This window comes from Sebastes fasciatus, chromosome 22 (assembly GCF_043250625.1).
Source record: "Sebastes fasciatus isolate fSebFas1 chromosome 22, fSebFas1.pri, whole genome shotgun sequence".
NCBI classification, from domain to species: Eukaryota; Metazoa; Chordata; class Actinopteri; order Perciformes; family Sebastidae; genus Sebastes; species Sebastes fasciatus.
In genome coordinates, this window is record NC_133816.1 from 3092055 (window position 1) to 3108658 (window position 16604).

A 16604-nucleotide genomic window follows, 5' to 3' on the forward strand; every position below is an offset into this window, starting at 1 on the left:
CCCGTGACCAACACATCATCTGCAATGATGTGTATTCCAGGTAAGCCTTCCAGCGCTTGCATGAGCTTCCTCTGGAAGACCTCTGGTGCTGGGCTAATTCCCATCGGCATTCTCAGCCAACGGAACCGGCCAAATGGGGTGGCGAATGTGGTGAGGTAGCTTGACTCTTCCTTTAATTTCACGTGCCAGAAGCCGTGCTTTACATCACAGACTGTGAATACTTTAGCCTTTGATAACTCTGGGAGGATGTCATCAATTGTAGGAAGGGGAAAATGGCTCCTTTTGAGTGCCCGATTCAGTGGTTTTGGATCTATGCAGATCCGCGGTTTCCCGTTCGGCTTTGCCACTGAGACCATACTGCTTATCCAGTCTGTGCTCCGTTCCACTGGTGCAATGATCCCTCTTTTCTCCAGATCCTTGAGTTCCTCTTTAAGGGGTGTCATCATCGAAACTGGCACTCTCCTTTTTGGCAGTTTTACTGGTGGCACACTATTGTCTATTTCAATGCTATATTCACCCTCCAAACATCCATCACCGGTGAATACATCTCCAAACTCACTTTTGATTTTCTCCATCGTCATGTGTTCGTCACTTTTTTCCTCATTTGTTACCGGAGACAGTTCTTTTTTCACGATGCTGTCAATGGCCAGGATATTCTCATACTGTACTTTAATTAACTTCATGGCCTCACTGGCCTTCCTGCCCAGTAAAGGAGTCCTGCTGTTCTGGTCCACCACTTGAAACTCCAGTCTGTACAGTTTGTTGTTTCTGGGGTTTCTGATCTTGACCTTACATTTACCAAGCGGACATAACCTGGTCTTATTATACATCACAAGCACTTTCTCTGTGTGCTCCAGCTGTGTGTCTGGGTTTAGCAGATGTACTGGGATGATGTTGCAGGTGGCTCCACAGTCTATCTGGAAGTTAACCAGTGTTTTGTCCATCATCATTCCTGCAAAGAGTTGCTGTCCTTGACTATGTCTCTCTTTCACTTGGTTTATTGTCTCATTGTCCCCATATACTTCTGATATGGTCATAATGTCCTCACATGTATCTCTGTCATGTTCTGAGACAACATGCACTGCCTTATATTTCCTGCTGTTCTCTGCTCTTGATTTGCATTTTGCAGCAAAATGATTGTCTTTTCCACACTTTTTACACTTCTTTCCAAAAGCTGGGCATTTAGTCTTGTTTCTCTCATGTGTTTTACCACAAAACTTACAGCAGATTTCTTTGTCTTTGCTTTTCTCTCCTGCGTATTTAAGTGCATAAACTTCCTCCACTGTCAGTCCTTGCAGTGTTTTGCTGTTCTCCCTTGACAGCTCGGCAGCTCTGCAAATTTTCAGGCACTTGTCCAGTGTCAGATTCTCCTCTCTGAGTAATCTCTCCCTCATAGCAGAGCTACTTGTGCCACACACAATTCGATCTCTTATTAGTGTGTCTTTAATGTCTCCAAAGTTACAACTACTGGCCAACACTCTCAAGTCCGTGACATATTTGTCGATGTTTTCTGCTAATCCTTGGTTCCGCACGAAGAATCTGTATCTCTCAACAGTCTCGTTAACTTTTGGATTACAGTGTCCGTCAAATAGCGCCATCATTGAACTCACTGTTCTCCTCGCCGACGTGTTATCGCTCGCCAGCGTGTCCAGGAGCTCTCTTCCACTCTCTCCGATGAGGTAATAAAACAGCTTGACTTTTGTACTTTCCTCAGCATCGGGCATGGTAAGGTCCATGTACAGTGAAAACTCCTCCTTCCAACTCTTCCATATCTTTGCAAGGTTGTTGGAGTCCAAAATCAGTATTGACGGAGGTTTCAGTCCTTCCATCTCGACCTCAGCTATGTTTCTCCGCTCACCGTTGCCGTGTTCGGTTAGCCTCTTCAATGCTAATCAGCTAGCCAGCAGCACTTATCTTCATTTAACGGCTACTAAACTTTAGCACCGCTGCCACCATGTTTCAATCTGTTCCGTTCTTCACTAACCATACAGACTGGACGGTTAAAGCATTACAGTTGCTTACTTGTGACTTTATTCAGTACGACAGTCCACATGTTAATTCAGCTCCAGCTAGCGTTACTTTGTCTGTGTCACACTCTAACAGTTCCCCGGAACAACAACAACTAGGAACCAACAATCCTATTGTTACAGTCATATTCTGGGTTATTAAATAATGAACTCACAATCAGAATATCAATAACTACAGACGCTAATAATAATGAATAAATAATATAAAGATATTGTGCCAGTAGAGTTGGTTCCTGGTCCTCTAAGCAGGACTCAGTCCACTTTAGAAATACAGACTGCAGCTGTTATTCACGTGCAGGTGTTTGTTAAACAGGTAACAGACTACAGAGAGGAAACACTGCTGCTCTGCCAATGATAACTGTGTTTTTATTAGTATTAGATCAGTTCAGACATAAACTCCATCTAAAGTCTCTACAGCTGTTAAAGCCGACTGACAGCTGATCCAGCTGTGATCAGCTGCTGCTGTCATCAGAAACGGACGTCGCTTCACGTGACGCTTCAGAGGAAACGAGGTCTCATTTCCTCGTTTCCTCTGTCCTTGCATGGTTTCCTTGCGTCTCTCCAAGCTTCCCTGGTGGGAGGGACTAAGGCGCAAGTGAGGGAAACGTGGATGCAATTAAGAGAATTGGGATGTACCCCATGTGTAATACCTGTTGTTTCCCTCCTGATCTCCAGGTGGCGACTTTTTTTCACTTTAAAGTGAAAAACCAGACCGGAAGTACTTGTAACCGGAAGTGTAGTTGTCTCGTTGTGATCTCGGGCTGGCGGCGGGATAGTTGTTTCGTTAGCTAACGAGCATCTTTGTCCGTTTCGAGGCGGCATAGCTGCAGGTGAACCCGCACACACTCAGGTAAACACTTTAATAATGTTTCTTTGAGCCGGAAATCAAAGCGAATATAGCGTTAGCACGCTGGGCTAGCTGCGATGCTAACAGCTAGTTAGCCTGTTAGCTTCGGCCTGCTGCTGTGTGGCTAACTGCTAGCGTTAGCCTTAGCTCACTTTAATGTGTGCTCGTGTTATCTGATTGAACTTCCGGTTCCTTTGTGTTTTAGTCCAGTTTGAGAGGAGTTTCTCAGTTTGTCTCAGTCGCTTTGCTTCGTTTCTACAATCATCCTCAACATTTGTAAACAGGAAGTGCGTTTCTCCAAACAGCTGGTCCAAACCTGTCTCTGTGAACTGTCTCTTTAACCAGATCACACACATTGAGGCTTTTCTATGTGGTCTTTGATAGTTTCCATGGAAACCAGAGCATTCCTCAGAAGAGCTGCAGCTGTTTTCACGCTAACATGGACCATGTTATCAGCACTACGTGGATGGGAGTAAAACCAGAGGAGACAGCAGGACCTGAATATCTCTGTGTGCTTTGATTTGTAGTGAGTCCAGGACAACAGAGTCCAGCAGTCAGAGTGGAGACCTGCTGGATCTCAGAGACCAGGACCAGGAGCCCGTTTCAGAAAGCAGCTTTAACAAACTCTGAGATGGAAAAGTGTTCGGTTCCAGAACAGCTGATCAGAGTTTGTTCAATCAAATGTGAGGATGAAAACAGCCTTCATCAATGGAGCTTTGATACTACGATTCACCATGGCAACAGGTAAATAAGAGGCAGAGCCTCCATCTGAATCCAGTCCACATAGAGATATTAATGCTGACTGTGCACATTTCTCTTTAAAAAAGTCCCAGCAAGGAAAAGTGTCAATAACACCATAAAGTTGAATTCAGTGTTGTCCATGAATTCATCTTTTAGCAGACTGACATTTCTTAATGGATGATAAAGTGGTGAATGTGATTGTGTATTAGACTGTAGCCTACATTACATTTAAATAGATTTATCATGACCACACTTTTTTTTGCATTGTATTGCAGATCATATTTGACCCCATAATCTGAGCATATATTCAGCAGCTGGTGAAATCCAGCACTGCTAGAAGAGATAGTAGCCAGATCGTCGGCATACATAAAATGGTTTATCAGGGTGTTACCAATCATACAGCCTGTTTTACAGGGTCTTAGTTGGTCAGATAACCCCCCTGTCGTACTCCATTACCAACACCAAAGGGATCGGAGACTCTATTGCCCCATTTGACCTGCATATTCTGGTTGACATACCAATATGCCAAGATTCTTATAATGCTGTCAGGACGTCCCTTTGACTCAATTTCAGAAACAACTTTTGGTGATTTACATCTATAAAACCGGTTACAATAGAGGAGTTTTGCCTTCTATAGCTTTCGGCTAATTCTTTCGAGGATTGATACACAAATCAGTACCATGCTTAGCCTTGAAGCCAAACTGGTTGTCTGTGGTACCAAGATATTTACATAAACAATCTAATAAAATCCTCTCGAAGAGAAGACTTTAGATACCACACTGGCTAGTGCAATTGGCCTATAATTATCCAGGCTCCCAACCTTGCCATCTCTGTCATTGATGACTGGCACAAGAGTAACAGCAAAGATAGTAATCATATCATATCCATAAATGGTCGGTAGTAAACAACTATTAAATAATAAGAATATTAATAATATCAACTATATATTTTTTTATCATGCTGGCATTGGATCGGTATCCGCAGATACTGCAAGTTCAGGTATCCGTATCGAGAAATAAAAAATGGTAATAGAACATCTCTAATGTGAAGAATATACATCGATCAGCCATAACATTATGACAGCATGGGCACCGTGACCGGTCTGCGGCTACGCAGCCCCATACACAACAAACTGCGATGCACTGTGTGTTCTGACACCTTTCTATCAGAACAAGCATTAACTTTTTCAGCAGTTTGAGTTACAGTAGCTCTTCTATTGGATCGGACAACATGGGCCAGCTTCCGCTCCCCACGTGCATCAATGAGCCTCGGGTCTGACCCTGTCGCAGGTTCACTGGTTTTCCTTCCTTGGAGCACTTTTGGTAGGTCCTGACCACTGCAGACCGGGAACATCCCACAAGAGCTGCAGTTCTGGAGATGCTCTGACCCAGTCGTCTAGCCATTACAATTTGGCCCATGTCAAGGTCGCTAACATCCTTACGCTTGCCCATTTTTCTGCTTCCAACACAAAGTTCAAAGTTCAAAATGTTCACTTGCTGCCTAATATATCCCACCCACTGCCAGGTGCCATTGTAACGAGGTAATCAATGTTATTCACTTCACCTGTCAGTGGTCTTAATGTTATGATCGGTGTAAAGGTAAATAATGGTAAAGTGATGAGCTCAGGAGTTCAAGAGTTCAGCAGTCTTTTGGCCTGCTGGATGAAGCTGTCCCTGAGCCTGGTTGTCTGGGATCGGATGCTGCGGTACTGTCTCCCAGACGGCAGCAGGCAGAACAGGTTGTGGCTGGGGTGGTTGGGGTCCGTAATAATCCTGTTGCCCTTCTTCCTACACCACTGGGTGTAGAGGTCCTCCATGGATAGCAACACTGTCCTGGTGATGTGCTGTACAGTTTTCACCACCCTCTGTAGAGCGCTACGGTTGAGGGTGGTGCAACTGCCATACCAGGCGGTGATGCAGCCGGTCAGGATACTCTCAATGGTGCACCTGTAGAGTATCCTGGAGTCCATGTTGAACCTCCTCAGCCTGCGGAGGAAGAAGGATGGCTGTCTTGCCATCTTGATGATGGTGTCTATGTGATGAGTCCAGGTCAGATCCTCACTGATGTGAACCCTGAGGAACCTGAAGCTGCTGACTCTCTCCACTGTAGTCCCGTTGATGGAGATGGGGGCGTGTCCTTCTCCCTGTCTCTTCCTGTAATCCACAATCAGCTCCTTTGTTTTGCTGACGTTGAGATGGAGGTTGTTGTCCTGGCACCAAGATGTCAGGGCTCTGACCTGGGCTCTGACCTCCTCTCTGTAGGCCATCTCGTCGCCGTCTGTGATCAAGCCAATGACGGTTGTGTCGTCAGTAAACTTAATGATGGTGTTGGAGCTGTGTGTGGCCACGTAGTCATGTGTGAACAGGGAGTGCAGGAGAGGGCTGAGCATGCAGCCCTGAAGGGCGCCAGTGTTGAGAGTCGGGATGGAGGATGTGGTGGTGCCTATCCAAACAACATGGGTTCTGCCTGTCAGGAAGTTCAGGAGCTGTCTGATGGAACTGCTCTAACAGACTGACAGCTGTCTGTGTTCAGAGTCAGTGTTATAAAGAAGGACATGCAGAGGTTTTATTCTGAGATGAGGGCAACTTGATGCTGATGGATATTTGAATGTTCAAAGAAATGACCGAAAGCACATAATAGAGTAACTTTAGACAGTCCAGAGTAACAAACTAATATCTGACACACAGTAAACCTTCGATACGGACTGAATGAATGAGGAAATAAAACACTCACCACACTTTCTGAAACAGAGACCAGGACCAGGACCAGGAGCACTACAAGAGCGAAATGGAGGAGGACCAGCAGAACCCGGACCAGCGGAGCAACAAGGTCCCCAGAAGACCAGCAGCAGGCTCGTCCTCTGATACCACCGATGTTCAGGTCAGTGTTCATGACTTTATTGCTTCATAACGACATTAAAGACACAAGGAAGAGTCAATAACTCTTCGTAAACATCATGGTGAACGAGACGGGGCCGGTGTTTCAAGACGGGTGGGTTTGGGACATCGCCACAGAAACCCTGACACAATGAGGACAGTCCTCCCCGGTTGACAGTCGTGCCCGGAGCAGCGGACTATCCATCCCCAGAGGGAGATGGATAGAGAGCCCTCTCTCAACAGCCCTGCGGGAGCCCGGAACCACTTTCACCCCAGGCCCCGGGCCTCTCCGAGCTAAACTAGAGCAGTGTGCGGACCGTTGCGGAGGAAACACACCTGTTGAGGACCAGCCAGCCCACCCACGGAGAAGTGTAAAAGTATTTCCGGTTCATTATTAAACTGTTCAGGCACACATGTAGAGACGAATGGAGCGGCTTTCACAAACGCAGACGGCTGCTTGCAACGGCACTTATAAACCCCAGCTGGTGATATAAAACTATATTAAAACACTTGACGGCAGGGAAAAAGAGTTTGTTGACTTTAGTAATGTTTTTGCTGTTGTGGCGAAAACATTACCAGCAGTAACACTGTCGCTCCTGCTGTGCAGCGATCCAGCCGAAAACCAAAACAGACGGCTCGTTTCTTCTTCTTTGGCAGTTTTGGCAGTACCTTTCCTGGTTCACTGTGCTGATTATGACACAGCACCAACACAACAGCGTAATGCCTCAATTGCAGTTACAAATGACAGCAATCCATCAAGTGCAATGCACATTAGAAACTAGTGTTTTCCTTGAAGACACCCATCAGAGTTTTGTTGAGAGCTGGAGGCGGGGTGAAATATGGACGGAGGTGGCCGCCTTGGAATTCTCTATGCAGGAAAAACCCTGAATAGGCATTAATAATAAAGGGGCACCACCCTGGGACCAATAACTGAACCCTTGATGAAGTCCTAAAAAGGGTTGTTCATTCAAAATGTCAGTATTTAAAGACTACTTTACTTTTATGAGGTGAATGGAGAAGAAGATAATCTGAGCACTGACTATCACAACCACCTGCTCAGGTACGCCGTGCAGGTGCGCCACACTACCTGCTCAGGTACGACATGCACTACGCTGTACAGTACCTGCTCACCTACACCATGCACTATCATTATACATGAGACGGTGTAATTACTACAGCGATGGGAATTAGGAAATGTCATGGGGGCGTCTGTGGTGATCAATCAAATGTCTACAGAGGTACACGGCCCTGCAGTTGGTTGTCACAGCTGCATTAGTCAGACTGGAACATTGTGAGTTATGTTCCACAGACATGCTCTAAATGTTATTTATGGTTCTAGATAGGTCACTCCACCATGGCATCTCACTGACTCTCTCTCTCTCTCTATGTATGTCTGTTCTTATAGAAACAGAGAGGAAGAAAGGGACTGATTCATCAGAGTGTTCACACTGGAGAGAAACTACACAGCTGTGACCAATGTGAGAAAACTTTCACTTCGGGGAGGAATCTCAAAGTCCACCAACGCATTCACACTGGAGAGAAACCTTACCGCTGTGATGAATGTGGGACAGCTTTCATACAACAGAGTAACCTAAAAACACATCAACGCATTCACACTGGAGAGAAACCCTACAGCTGTGATGAATGTGGGGCAGCTTTCATACAACAGAGTAACCTAAAAACACATCAACAAATTCACACAGGAGAGAAACCGTACTGGTGTGACCAATGCGGGAAAACGTTTTCTCAGCCTTGTTCCCTTAAAACCCACAAACGCATTCACAGTGGAGAGAAACCATACTGGTGTGACCAATGTGGGAAAACTTTTTCTCAGGGTGCTCACCTCAAAGGCCACCAACGCATTCACACTGGAGAGAAACCATACTGGTGTGACCAATGTGGTAAAACTTTTTCTCGGTCTGATCACCTTAAAGCCCACCAACGCATTCACACTGTATAGTTTTGAACATTTCTCAGAGCCTAGCTAGCTGTTTCCTCCTGCCTCCTCCCCATGCCCTGATAGCTGTGTTATATTCTGAGCTTCTCTCCACATTGAAGTCTGACCGACAGTAAATTTGTGTTCTAAAGAGCATGATTGTTTTCGTGGCTATGACTACATACTTGGACCATCAAAAACTTCCCAGTCGGACTCCGTTATGTGGCTGAACTGTCAGAACATCTGGAAGAGTCTTCCAATCACAAAGAAGGACTAGTGCAGAACATTGATATCAGGGACAGCTGCACGAGCCTCCTACAACTTTGCAAATTAATTGACTCGGTCAGATTCAGTGACAACAAGTTATGAATATGACCACCTGTTATCATGTGACTGTGCTGGATTAGCGTCATGTGACGATAGTTGAGGAAGGTTAAGTGCTGAAGAAGGCTATGGGATATTGTCAGGGTTGCGCCGAACAAGTATTTTTTTTATTGATTAGTCTTTTCAATTAGTCGAATAATCTAACGACTAATTTATTGATTATCCTAATGATTTTTTTTTTTAAATCCTAACATAACACATAACAATAAATTTACCCAAAATAAATATCCAGTTGTCAATATAAAATAGATAATAGAGAGAGAATTATGACCTGTTTAACTTCCTAACACAAGCTTAAAATACATAATTAGAAATACTAATGCCAAGATTTTTTCATCTCTAAAATTTATATTTGCTCCCTTTTCATTTTTTGCCGATCCAACCCGTGACTGAAAACCGTGATGTGATCCGAGCTGTGAGTTTTGTGATCCGTTGCTCCCCTATAAGTGACTACTACTAACAGAAACACATTGACACATGTTCTACTTGTTGATAATCCTAATACATCATACTTTGCTGGGGTCAAAAAGTCAACAGGATACGTTGCTGTCTAGACAAAGCGCTCCGGGATGCTTTCTGAAGTGTTGATGCATAACAGTGGTGCTGCTGTGATAAACCATTTCCAATGTGCAGAGTTTACAGAGCACCACGTTGTTGGATCTGTGCCTAAAATACTTCCACTCTTTAGAGGATCGTGGGCGAGGTGTTCTAGCTTCAGCTTGTTCTCCGGGTGAATGCATGCTTTGACCAGGCGCAGACATTCTTGCGACGCACCGATGCACGTTATGCAAATCGACGTATTTTTGTAATCAATGACGTTGATCACATCGACGAATGGCCCCAGCCATAGATATGGTCAAAAGAATGAATTTCTGTGAAATAATATGAGTTTAGAATGATTTATTCCAGATGTGTTCACCATTATTGTTTTTATCTGCTTCATACATATTCTCTTGTTCTCATTGTTTCATAGTTCAACATTATATTTGACTCCTTTGTGTAGTTTTCATTGAATAATCTTTATTTTACATTTATATTCCCTGTTTTTATTTTTTATGACTGAATGTGGTTTTGAATTTGTTGATGTTTTCATTAAATTAGTCGACACAAAGAGGTGCTTTGACTCCTCATTTGTTGAGCTGTTGTTTTTGGATTAAGTCATGAGCTAATTGGACTCATCATTAATGATCTTATACCAGGCAGATGATAAATGGCCTCAGTAGTTATAATAATAATAATAATAATAATAAAACAATTTGGCTTCACCGATCATTGAAGGGTACCTACAAATGTGGCTTTTGCAGCCATTGTGCCAATATAAAGGAGTGTAAACAATTCAGTGACCTTAAGACTCATAAGGTGTATGACATTAAAACGTTCATTAACTGTAACACTACTTTTGTTGTGTACCGTTTCTCCTGTACCTGTGATTGTTTTTACATAAGCCGGACAAAGACGATTGAAAGATAGAGTCTCTGAGCATAAGTATGCTATCAGAAAAGTTAATTTAAATTACCCTATGGCTAAGCACTTTTATAAAATACATAATAGCAATCCAGACAGCCTTATGGTTGAAGGCCTGGAAACCATCAAAAAGAACATTTGGGGTGATGATCGACAGAAATTATTACTGCGGAGAGAAACTTTTTACATACACCAAATGAAGGCCACAGGACTAAACGAAGAAATTGATTTTAATCCGTTTTTGTAGAGGCTCTTATGCATGTGTTCTGGTACTGTTGCCATAAATGGTTATATATTGTTACTTATTTACTTTTTTCTGTCTTATCTGTATATTTATGTTTTCTTACTTAGTTTTCATTCATTTCTCTGCTTTCTTGACATCCTGTAGAGCCATCTAGTGACCACATTTTGCACTTGTCACCTGAGAGTTTATTGGCGTCTTGCTCAGGTGTTTGCAATCATCAATTGTCTGCAATCACCTTGTACTCACAAAAGGGAAAACAGTGTGCTGAGGGTTACACCCTGAAGAATGCTATTTGTGCTGCTACGCGTGGGTTGTTTCCCATCTCTTTCTGAACATGTACCAGCACTGTTTTTAGCATTTCATCATGATATAGCCATTTGAATAAAGGTTTTTTATTTTTTGCCAGAAGAGTGCCTTGGATTCCCCCCTTTTTAACCTTTGTGTACCCCACCAAAAGAGCACCTTCATCACACTGATTTGAACTTCTGAGCACTCTGGACTTTTTCCCTTTTTTGTTATATATATATATATATATATATATATATATATATATATATATATATATATATATATATCATTGGGTGAGCCTGGGACGCCGGGAATAACTGTTGAACCCTCTGGAGGTGTCGTGGGCCAATCAGCGAAACAGCGAGGAAAGAGGGCACACACTTGATAACCCAGAAGATGCCATCACTCACTTGACCACCCTACTGAGTCTAGGCAGCAGGCCTATGGGTGTGCAACTTGAAGGGATCCCAACAACTAGTCCTATAGAACAGATTTACCACAAACATTCAACATCAACACATCTGGAGATACGTGGTTTTCACTCGACAGGAAGGGGATGAAAAACTGTCATCTGTACAGTAACTAAAGCTGTCAGATAAATGTAATAGAGTAAAAAGTACAATATTTCCCTATGAGATGTAGTGGAGGAGAAGTAGGAAGTACCAGGAAATGGAAATACTCAAGTAAAGTAGCTTGAAATTAGTACAGTACTAAAGTACTAAATGTATTTAGTTCCATTCCACCATTGAATATAATAACGTTGAATAATAAAATCCTGTGTACCTGTTTGGTCCCTCCTGACCTCCAAGTGGCGACTTTCTTTCACTTTAAACTGAAAAAAAAACCCAGACCGGAAGTGTGGTTGTCTCGTTGTGATCTCTGGCTGGCGGCGGGATAGTTGTTGCCTAATTGAGTATAAAAAAACTCAGGGCAAGGGCCAGGAGGATTATAAAGGAAGCAAAGAGGGAAAGCTGGCGCAAATTTTGCAATACGTTAGGGCCACAAACGGAGGTTAGAAAGTTGTGTGCGTTAGTGCGTCGAATGGCAAGAGTATACAGGGCAGCCACAGTGCGAATACTACAATTTGAGGGGCAGGAAGCAGTTGACAGCAAAGCTAAAGCAGACATGCTGGCTAAAACATTTAAAACAGCACACAGTTCGGAGAATATAAGTTCAGAAAGTAAAAAGAAGAGTAAGGAAAAGATGTAAAATGAAAAGTTCAAGCTTGAGTATAATAATGGCAATTCAAATGTAATGAATACCTTCTTTTCTCTGCAAGAGATTAAACAAGCCATTCAAAAAGGTAGAGACACAGCACCTGGAAGGGATGGGCTAGAGTACCAGATATTTCATCATCTGGATGATCTGGTACTAGAAGAGATATTGGCACTTATCAATACAGTATGGGAACAAGGACATCTGCCAAAAGAATGGAAACACTCAACGGTTATACCGTTGCAGAAACCTGGTAAAATAGGAAATTAACCTGGTTCCTAGCGCCCTAATGCACTCACGGCTGTGCTATGTAAGATAATGGAACGTATGATCACAGATAGACTTGTGTACATGCTCGAGAAACAGGGCTATTTTGTCCCATATCAGAGTGGTTTCAGGGTTGGAAGAACCACTATGGACTCTGTGCTAGTGCTGGATTTTGACATCAAGAAGGCCTTAGCAAATAAAGAAGTCGTAGTGGGTGTGTTTCTCGATATTAAGAAAGCGTATGATATGTTGTGGAAAGAAGGGTTGGTGATAAAACTGTATGTTGCTGGGATAAGAGGTAGAATGCTGAACTGGATCAAGGATTTTTTGAGAGGCCGTACAATTCAAGTAAAAGTAGGTGGGGCTATGTCCTGCGAAGAAAATGTAGTGAATGGGACCCCCGAGGGAAGTGTAATAAGTCCAGTTTTATTCAATATAATGATAAATGATATGTTTTGTAAAGTGGGAAATGGTTTTGGTGTATCTCTATTTGCTGATGATGGTCCCATCATCAGCAAATAGAGATACACCAAAACCATTTCCCATATGGAAAAGGGGTCGAATATATGAACATATTTTTAAGCAGTTACAACATGCTTTGGACAGAGTAGTGACATGGGCAGAGGAATGGGGTTTTAAAATGTCAGTTGCCAAGACAAAATATATGAGCTTTGGTTTAAAAAAGAAAGCACCACAGCAGGAATTGAAATGGGAGAAACCACATTATAGCTGAGGAGGAGCAAATTAGCTTTGAATTATTGGTCTAAACTACAGAGCTGTTGGTCTACAATACCTAACAAGCAACTGTTGGGGGAGCACTGGGAATTTCAGGGAAGAAAAGGAATAAGGAAGGGGAGTTTGGTAAATTCCATGGGTGAGAAGGCACAGGATATGGGGGTGAAAGATTTGCCAATGGGCCCGGCAGGGTGCTGGCCACCTGTTCCACCATGGCTTTATCCAGAACCTGATGTAGACCTGTCAGTGTTAGACCGAGTCAAGGAAAAGCATGCAGGTGATCCAGCGACATTAGTTAGTAAGATATGTGGAAAATGGGCAGACTACACACAGATTTCCACTGATGGCTCAAAACATATGAACAGAGGTAAAGCTGCAATAGGAATAGGGATCCCACAATTACAGATACAACATGGAAAACGGATATCAGATTATATGTCAGTCTTCACTACAGAGCTGGTAGCAATTCTGTGGGCACTTGGGTGTATGGAGGAAGTCAGACCAGGGGAGGTCATCATATGCTCAGATTCTGCGGCAGCACTAATGGCACTGAAGGGAGGGAAAAGTGGGGCCCGCCAGATCTTGTTGTTGAAATTTTGACGATGTTAAATCAAGTCTCTAAATTGGGGAACACTGTGGTGTTTCTATGGGTCCCAGCTCATGTAGGAGTACAGGATGATGAGGCTGAAGAGGCAGCAAAAAGAGCCGTCAACAGAAGGACAGTAGATCTGGAAGTGCTGTGTGGAAGGGCAGAGTGTAAGAGCTTAATACAGCACGGAATAGCTAAACTATGGCAAAAGGAATGGAGGGAGGGAAACAAAGGCAGGTTTTACTTCTCAATACAGCCAATGACTCTACATGAGGATTTAATCCAACCAATGGAGATCTACAAATGACCTGTGGAGGGCAGCAACACGCCTCTGATGCGTCTAGTCTGCCGCAAATTCCAAAAGAAGAAGAAGAAGATAGTTGTTCCGTTAGCTGACGAGCATCTTTGTCCGTTTCGAGGCGGCAGAGCTGCAGGTGAACCCGCACACACTCAGGTAAACACTTTAATAATGTTTCTTTGAGCCGGAAATCAAAGTGAATATAGCGTTAGCACGCTGGGCTAGCTGCGATGCTAACAGCTAGTTAGCCTGTTAGCTTCGGCCTGCTGCTGTGTGGCTAACTGCTAGCGTTAGCCTTAGCTCACTTTAATGTGTGCTCGTGTTATCTGATTGAACTTCCGGTTCCTTTGTGTTTTAGTCCAGTTTGAGAGGAGTTTCTCAGTTTGTCTCAGTCGCTTTGCTTCGTTTCTACAATCATCCTCAACATTTGTAAACAGGAAGTGCGTTTCTCCAAACAGCTGGTCCAAACCTGTCTCTGTGAACTGTCTCTTTAACCAGATCACACACATTGAGGCTTTTCTATGTGGTCTTTGATAGTTTCCATGGAAACCAGATCATTCCTCAGAGAAGAGCTGCAGCTGTTTTCACGCTAACATGGACCATGTTATCAGCACTACGTGGATGGGAGTAAAACCAGAGGAGACAGCAGGACCTGAATATCTCTGTGTGCTTTGATTTGTAGTGAGTCCAGGACAACAGAGTCCAGCAGTCAGAGTGGAGACCTGCTGGATCTCAGAGACCAGGACCAGGAGCCCGTTTCAGAAAGCAGCTTTAACAAACTGAGATGGAAAAGTGTTCGGTTCCAGAACAGCTGATCAGAGTTTGTTCAATCAAATGTGAGGATGAAAACAGCCTTCATCAATGGAGCTCTGATACTACGATTCACCATGGCAACAGGTAAATAAGAGGCAGAGCCTCCATCTGAATCCAGTCCACGTAGAGATATTAATGCATGGATATGCTGACTGTGCACATTTCTCTTTGAAAAAGTCCCAGCAGGGAAAAGTGTCAATAACACAATAAAGTTGAATTCAGTGTTGTCCATGAATTCATCTTTTAGCAGACTGACATTTCCTTAATGGACGATAAAGTGGTGAATGTGATTGTTTATTAGACTGTAGCCTACATTACATTTAAATAGATTTATTCAGCTTTAATGTGACGGGACAAAATACAGGAGCAGCAACTGAAGATGAACAATATCACATCTATCCATCAGAGACAGAGAGACATGACTGTAAGCTCACAGTCTGATCCAGTAATAATGTGTTTGGTGATTTAAAGGTTCAATAGAGTAGGTTTTACATAGTAGACATCTATTTGGATCTTGGCTCAACAGCATTCAGTGACTTTATTTCAGCTACTTCAACAAATGTCGTCAATTTAAACACAGTCAGTGAAATGCTTTTAAAAGCCGTTCAGACTATACGCAGCCTATTTAAAAAACTCTTTCTAACTCCATTCTGCAGCTGCACCACCATCCTGCTCACTCAGATATATGAACAGATAATCTACAATATTAGTGGAATCATGTTCCATCAGTGGGACCAGATAGAGATCATTATTCATTGATCCTACGTGTCTGAGCTTCATACTGATCTTTACTCTTTAAACTGAGATTACACATTATGAGCAATAAACATTTAGTGGAACGGCTCTAACAGACTAACAGCTGTCTGTGTTCAGAGTCACAGTGTTATAAAGAAGGACATGCAGAGGTTTTATTCTGAGCTGAGGGCGACTTGATGCCGTGGGATATTTGAATGTTCAAAGAAATGACTGACAGCACATAAAAGAGTAACTTTAGACAATCCAGAGTAAGAAACTAATATCTGACACACAGTAAACCTTCAATATGGACTGAATGAAGGAGGAAATAAAACACTAATCACGCTTTCTGAAACAGAGACCAGGACCAGGAGCACGTCAAGAGCGAAATGGAGGAGGACCAGCAGAACCCGGACCAGCAGAGCAACAAGGTCCCCAGAACACCAGCAGCAGGCTCGTCCTCTGATACCACCGATGTTCAGGTCAGTGTTCATGACTTCATGGCTTCATAACAACACTAAAGACAAGAGGAAGAGTCAATAACTGAATAAATTACTGTTTAACCCTCTGAGGTCGAAGCCATTTTTTTGCTATTGCTGGTCTCCTTTTGTAATAATTATTTTTGATGGGAATGAACTGTTGGGAGCCACCATCAAGATGGTGGCAAAAACAGTGAACTACGCTTCCGAGGATCCTTGAGTCCTTACCATGGACTCAGTAACCATTGATTACTGTAGACTATGACTCATTCACTCAGACATATACACAAGGAACTTCTAAGCAGAAGACGCAAGTGCCTGCCTTGTTGACCAACCTACCAAGCTGCAGAAACAAAGGACTGGACCAGTTTCCCTCCAACTGCACAACTGGATCTCACATAGCAAAGTCAGACCCCACTGTCCGACTTTACAAGTACACTTGGACCAACTCCTTGGTAGTATCTTGTTTAGAGATCACTAGTGCTAAACACTAGCTTAGGACACCACATTATGACCACACAGCAGCACAATATTTCTCTTTGTCAACAGCAGATACAATATCATTAATAACCAAAGTAATAGCAGTGACAGTAGTATGTTTAGCTCTGAAACCAGACTAGTTTGGATTTAACACCAAATTTCTTGAGAGGAATGATTTGAGATGAT

At 43.1% G+C, this 16604-nt stretch overlaps 2 protein-coding genes across 2 annotated transcripts in view; one reads left to right on the top strand and one right to left on the bottom strand.

Moving 5' to 3' along the window:
• Positions 1–16604, bottom strand: part of LOC141760402 (uncharacterized) — a 135931-nt gene that overhangs the window by 40659 nt on the left and 78668 nt on the right. The gene's annotated exons all lie outside the window — the stretch shown is intronic.
• Positions 1–16604, top strand: part of LOC141761186 (uncharacterized) — a 47151-nt gene that overhangs the window by 14226 nt on the left and 16321 nt on the right. The window contains exons 7-12 of the mRNA XM_074624516.1: positions 1715–1725; positions 3402–3618; positions 6366–6495; positions 7897–8445; positions 8550–8560; positions 15818–15941. Of these exons, the coding sequence (XP_074480617.1) occupies positions 1715–1725; positions 3402–3618; positions 6366–6495; positions 7897–8445; positions 8550–8560; positions 15818–15941 (1042 nt within the window). The remainder of the gene's footprint in view (positions 1–1714; positions 1726–3401; positions 3619–6365; positions 6496–7896; positions 8446–8549; positions 8561–15817; positions 15942–16604) is intronic.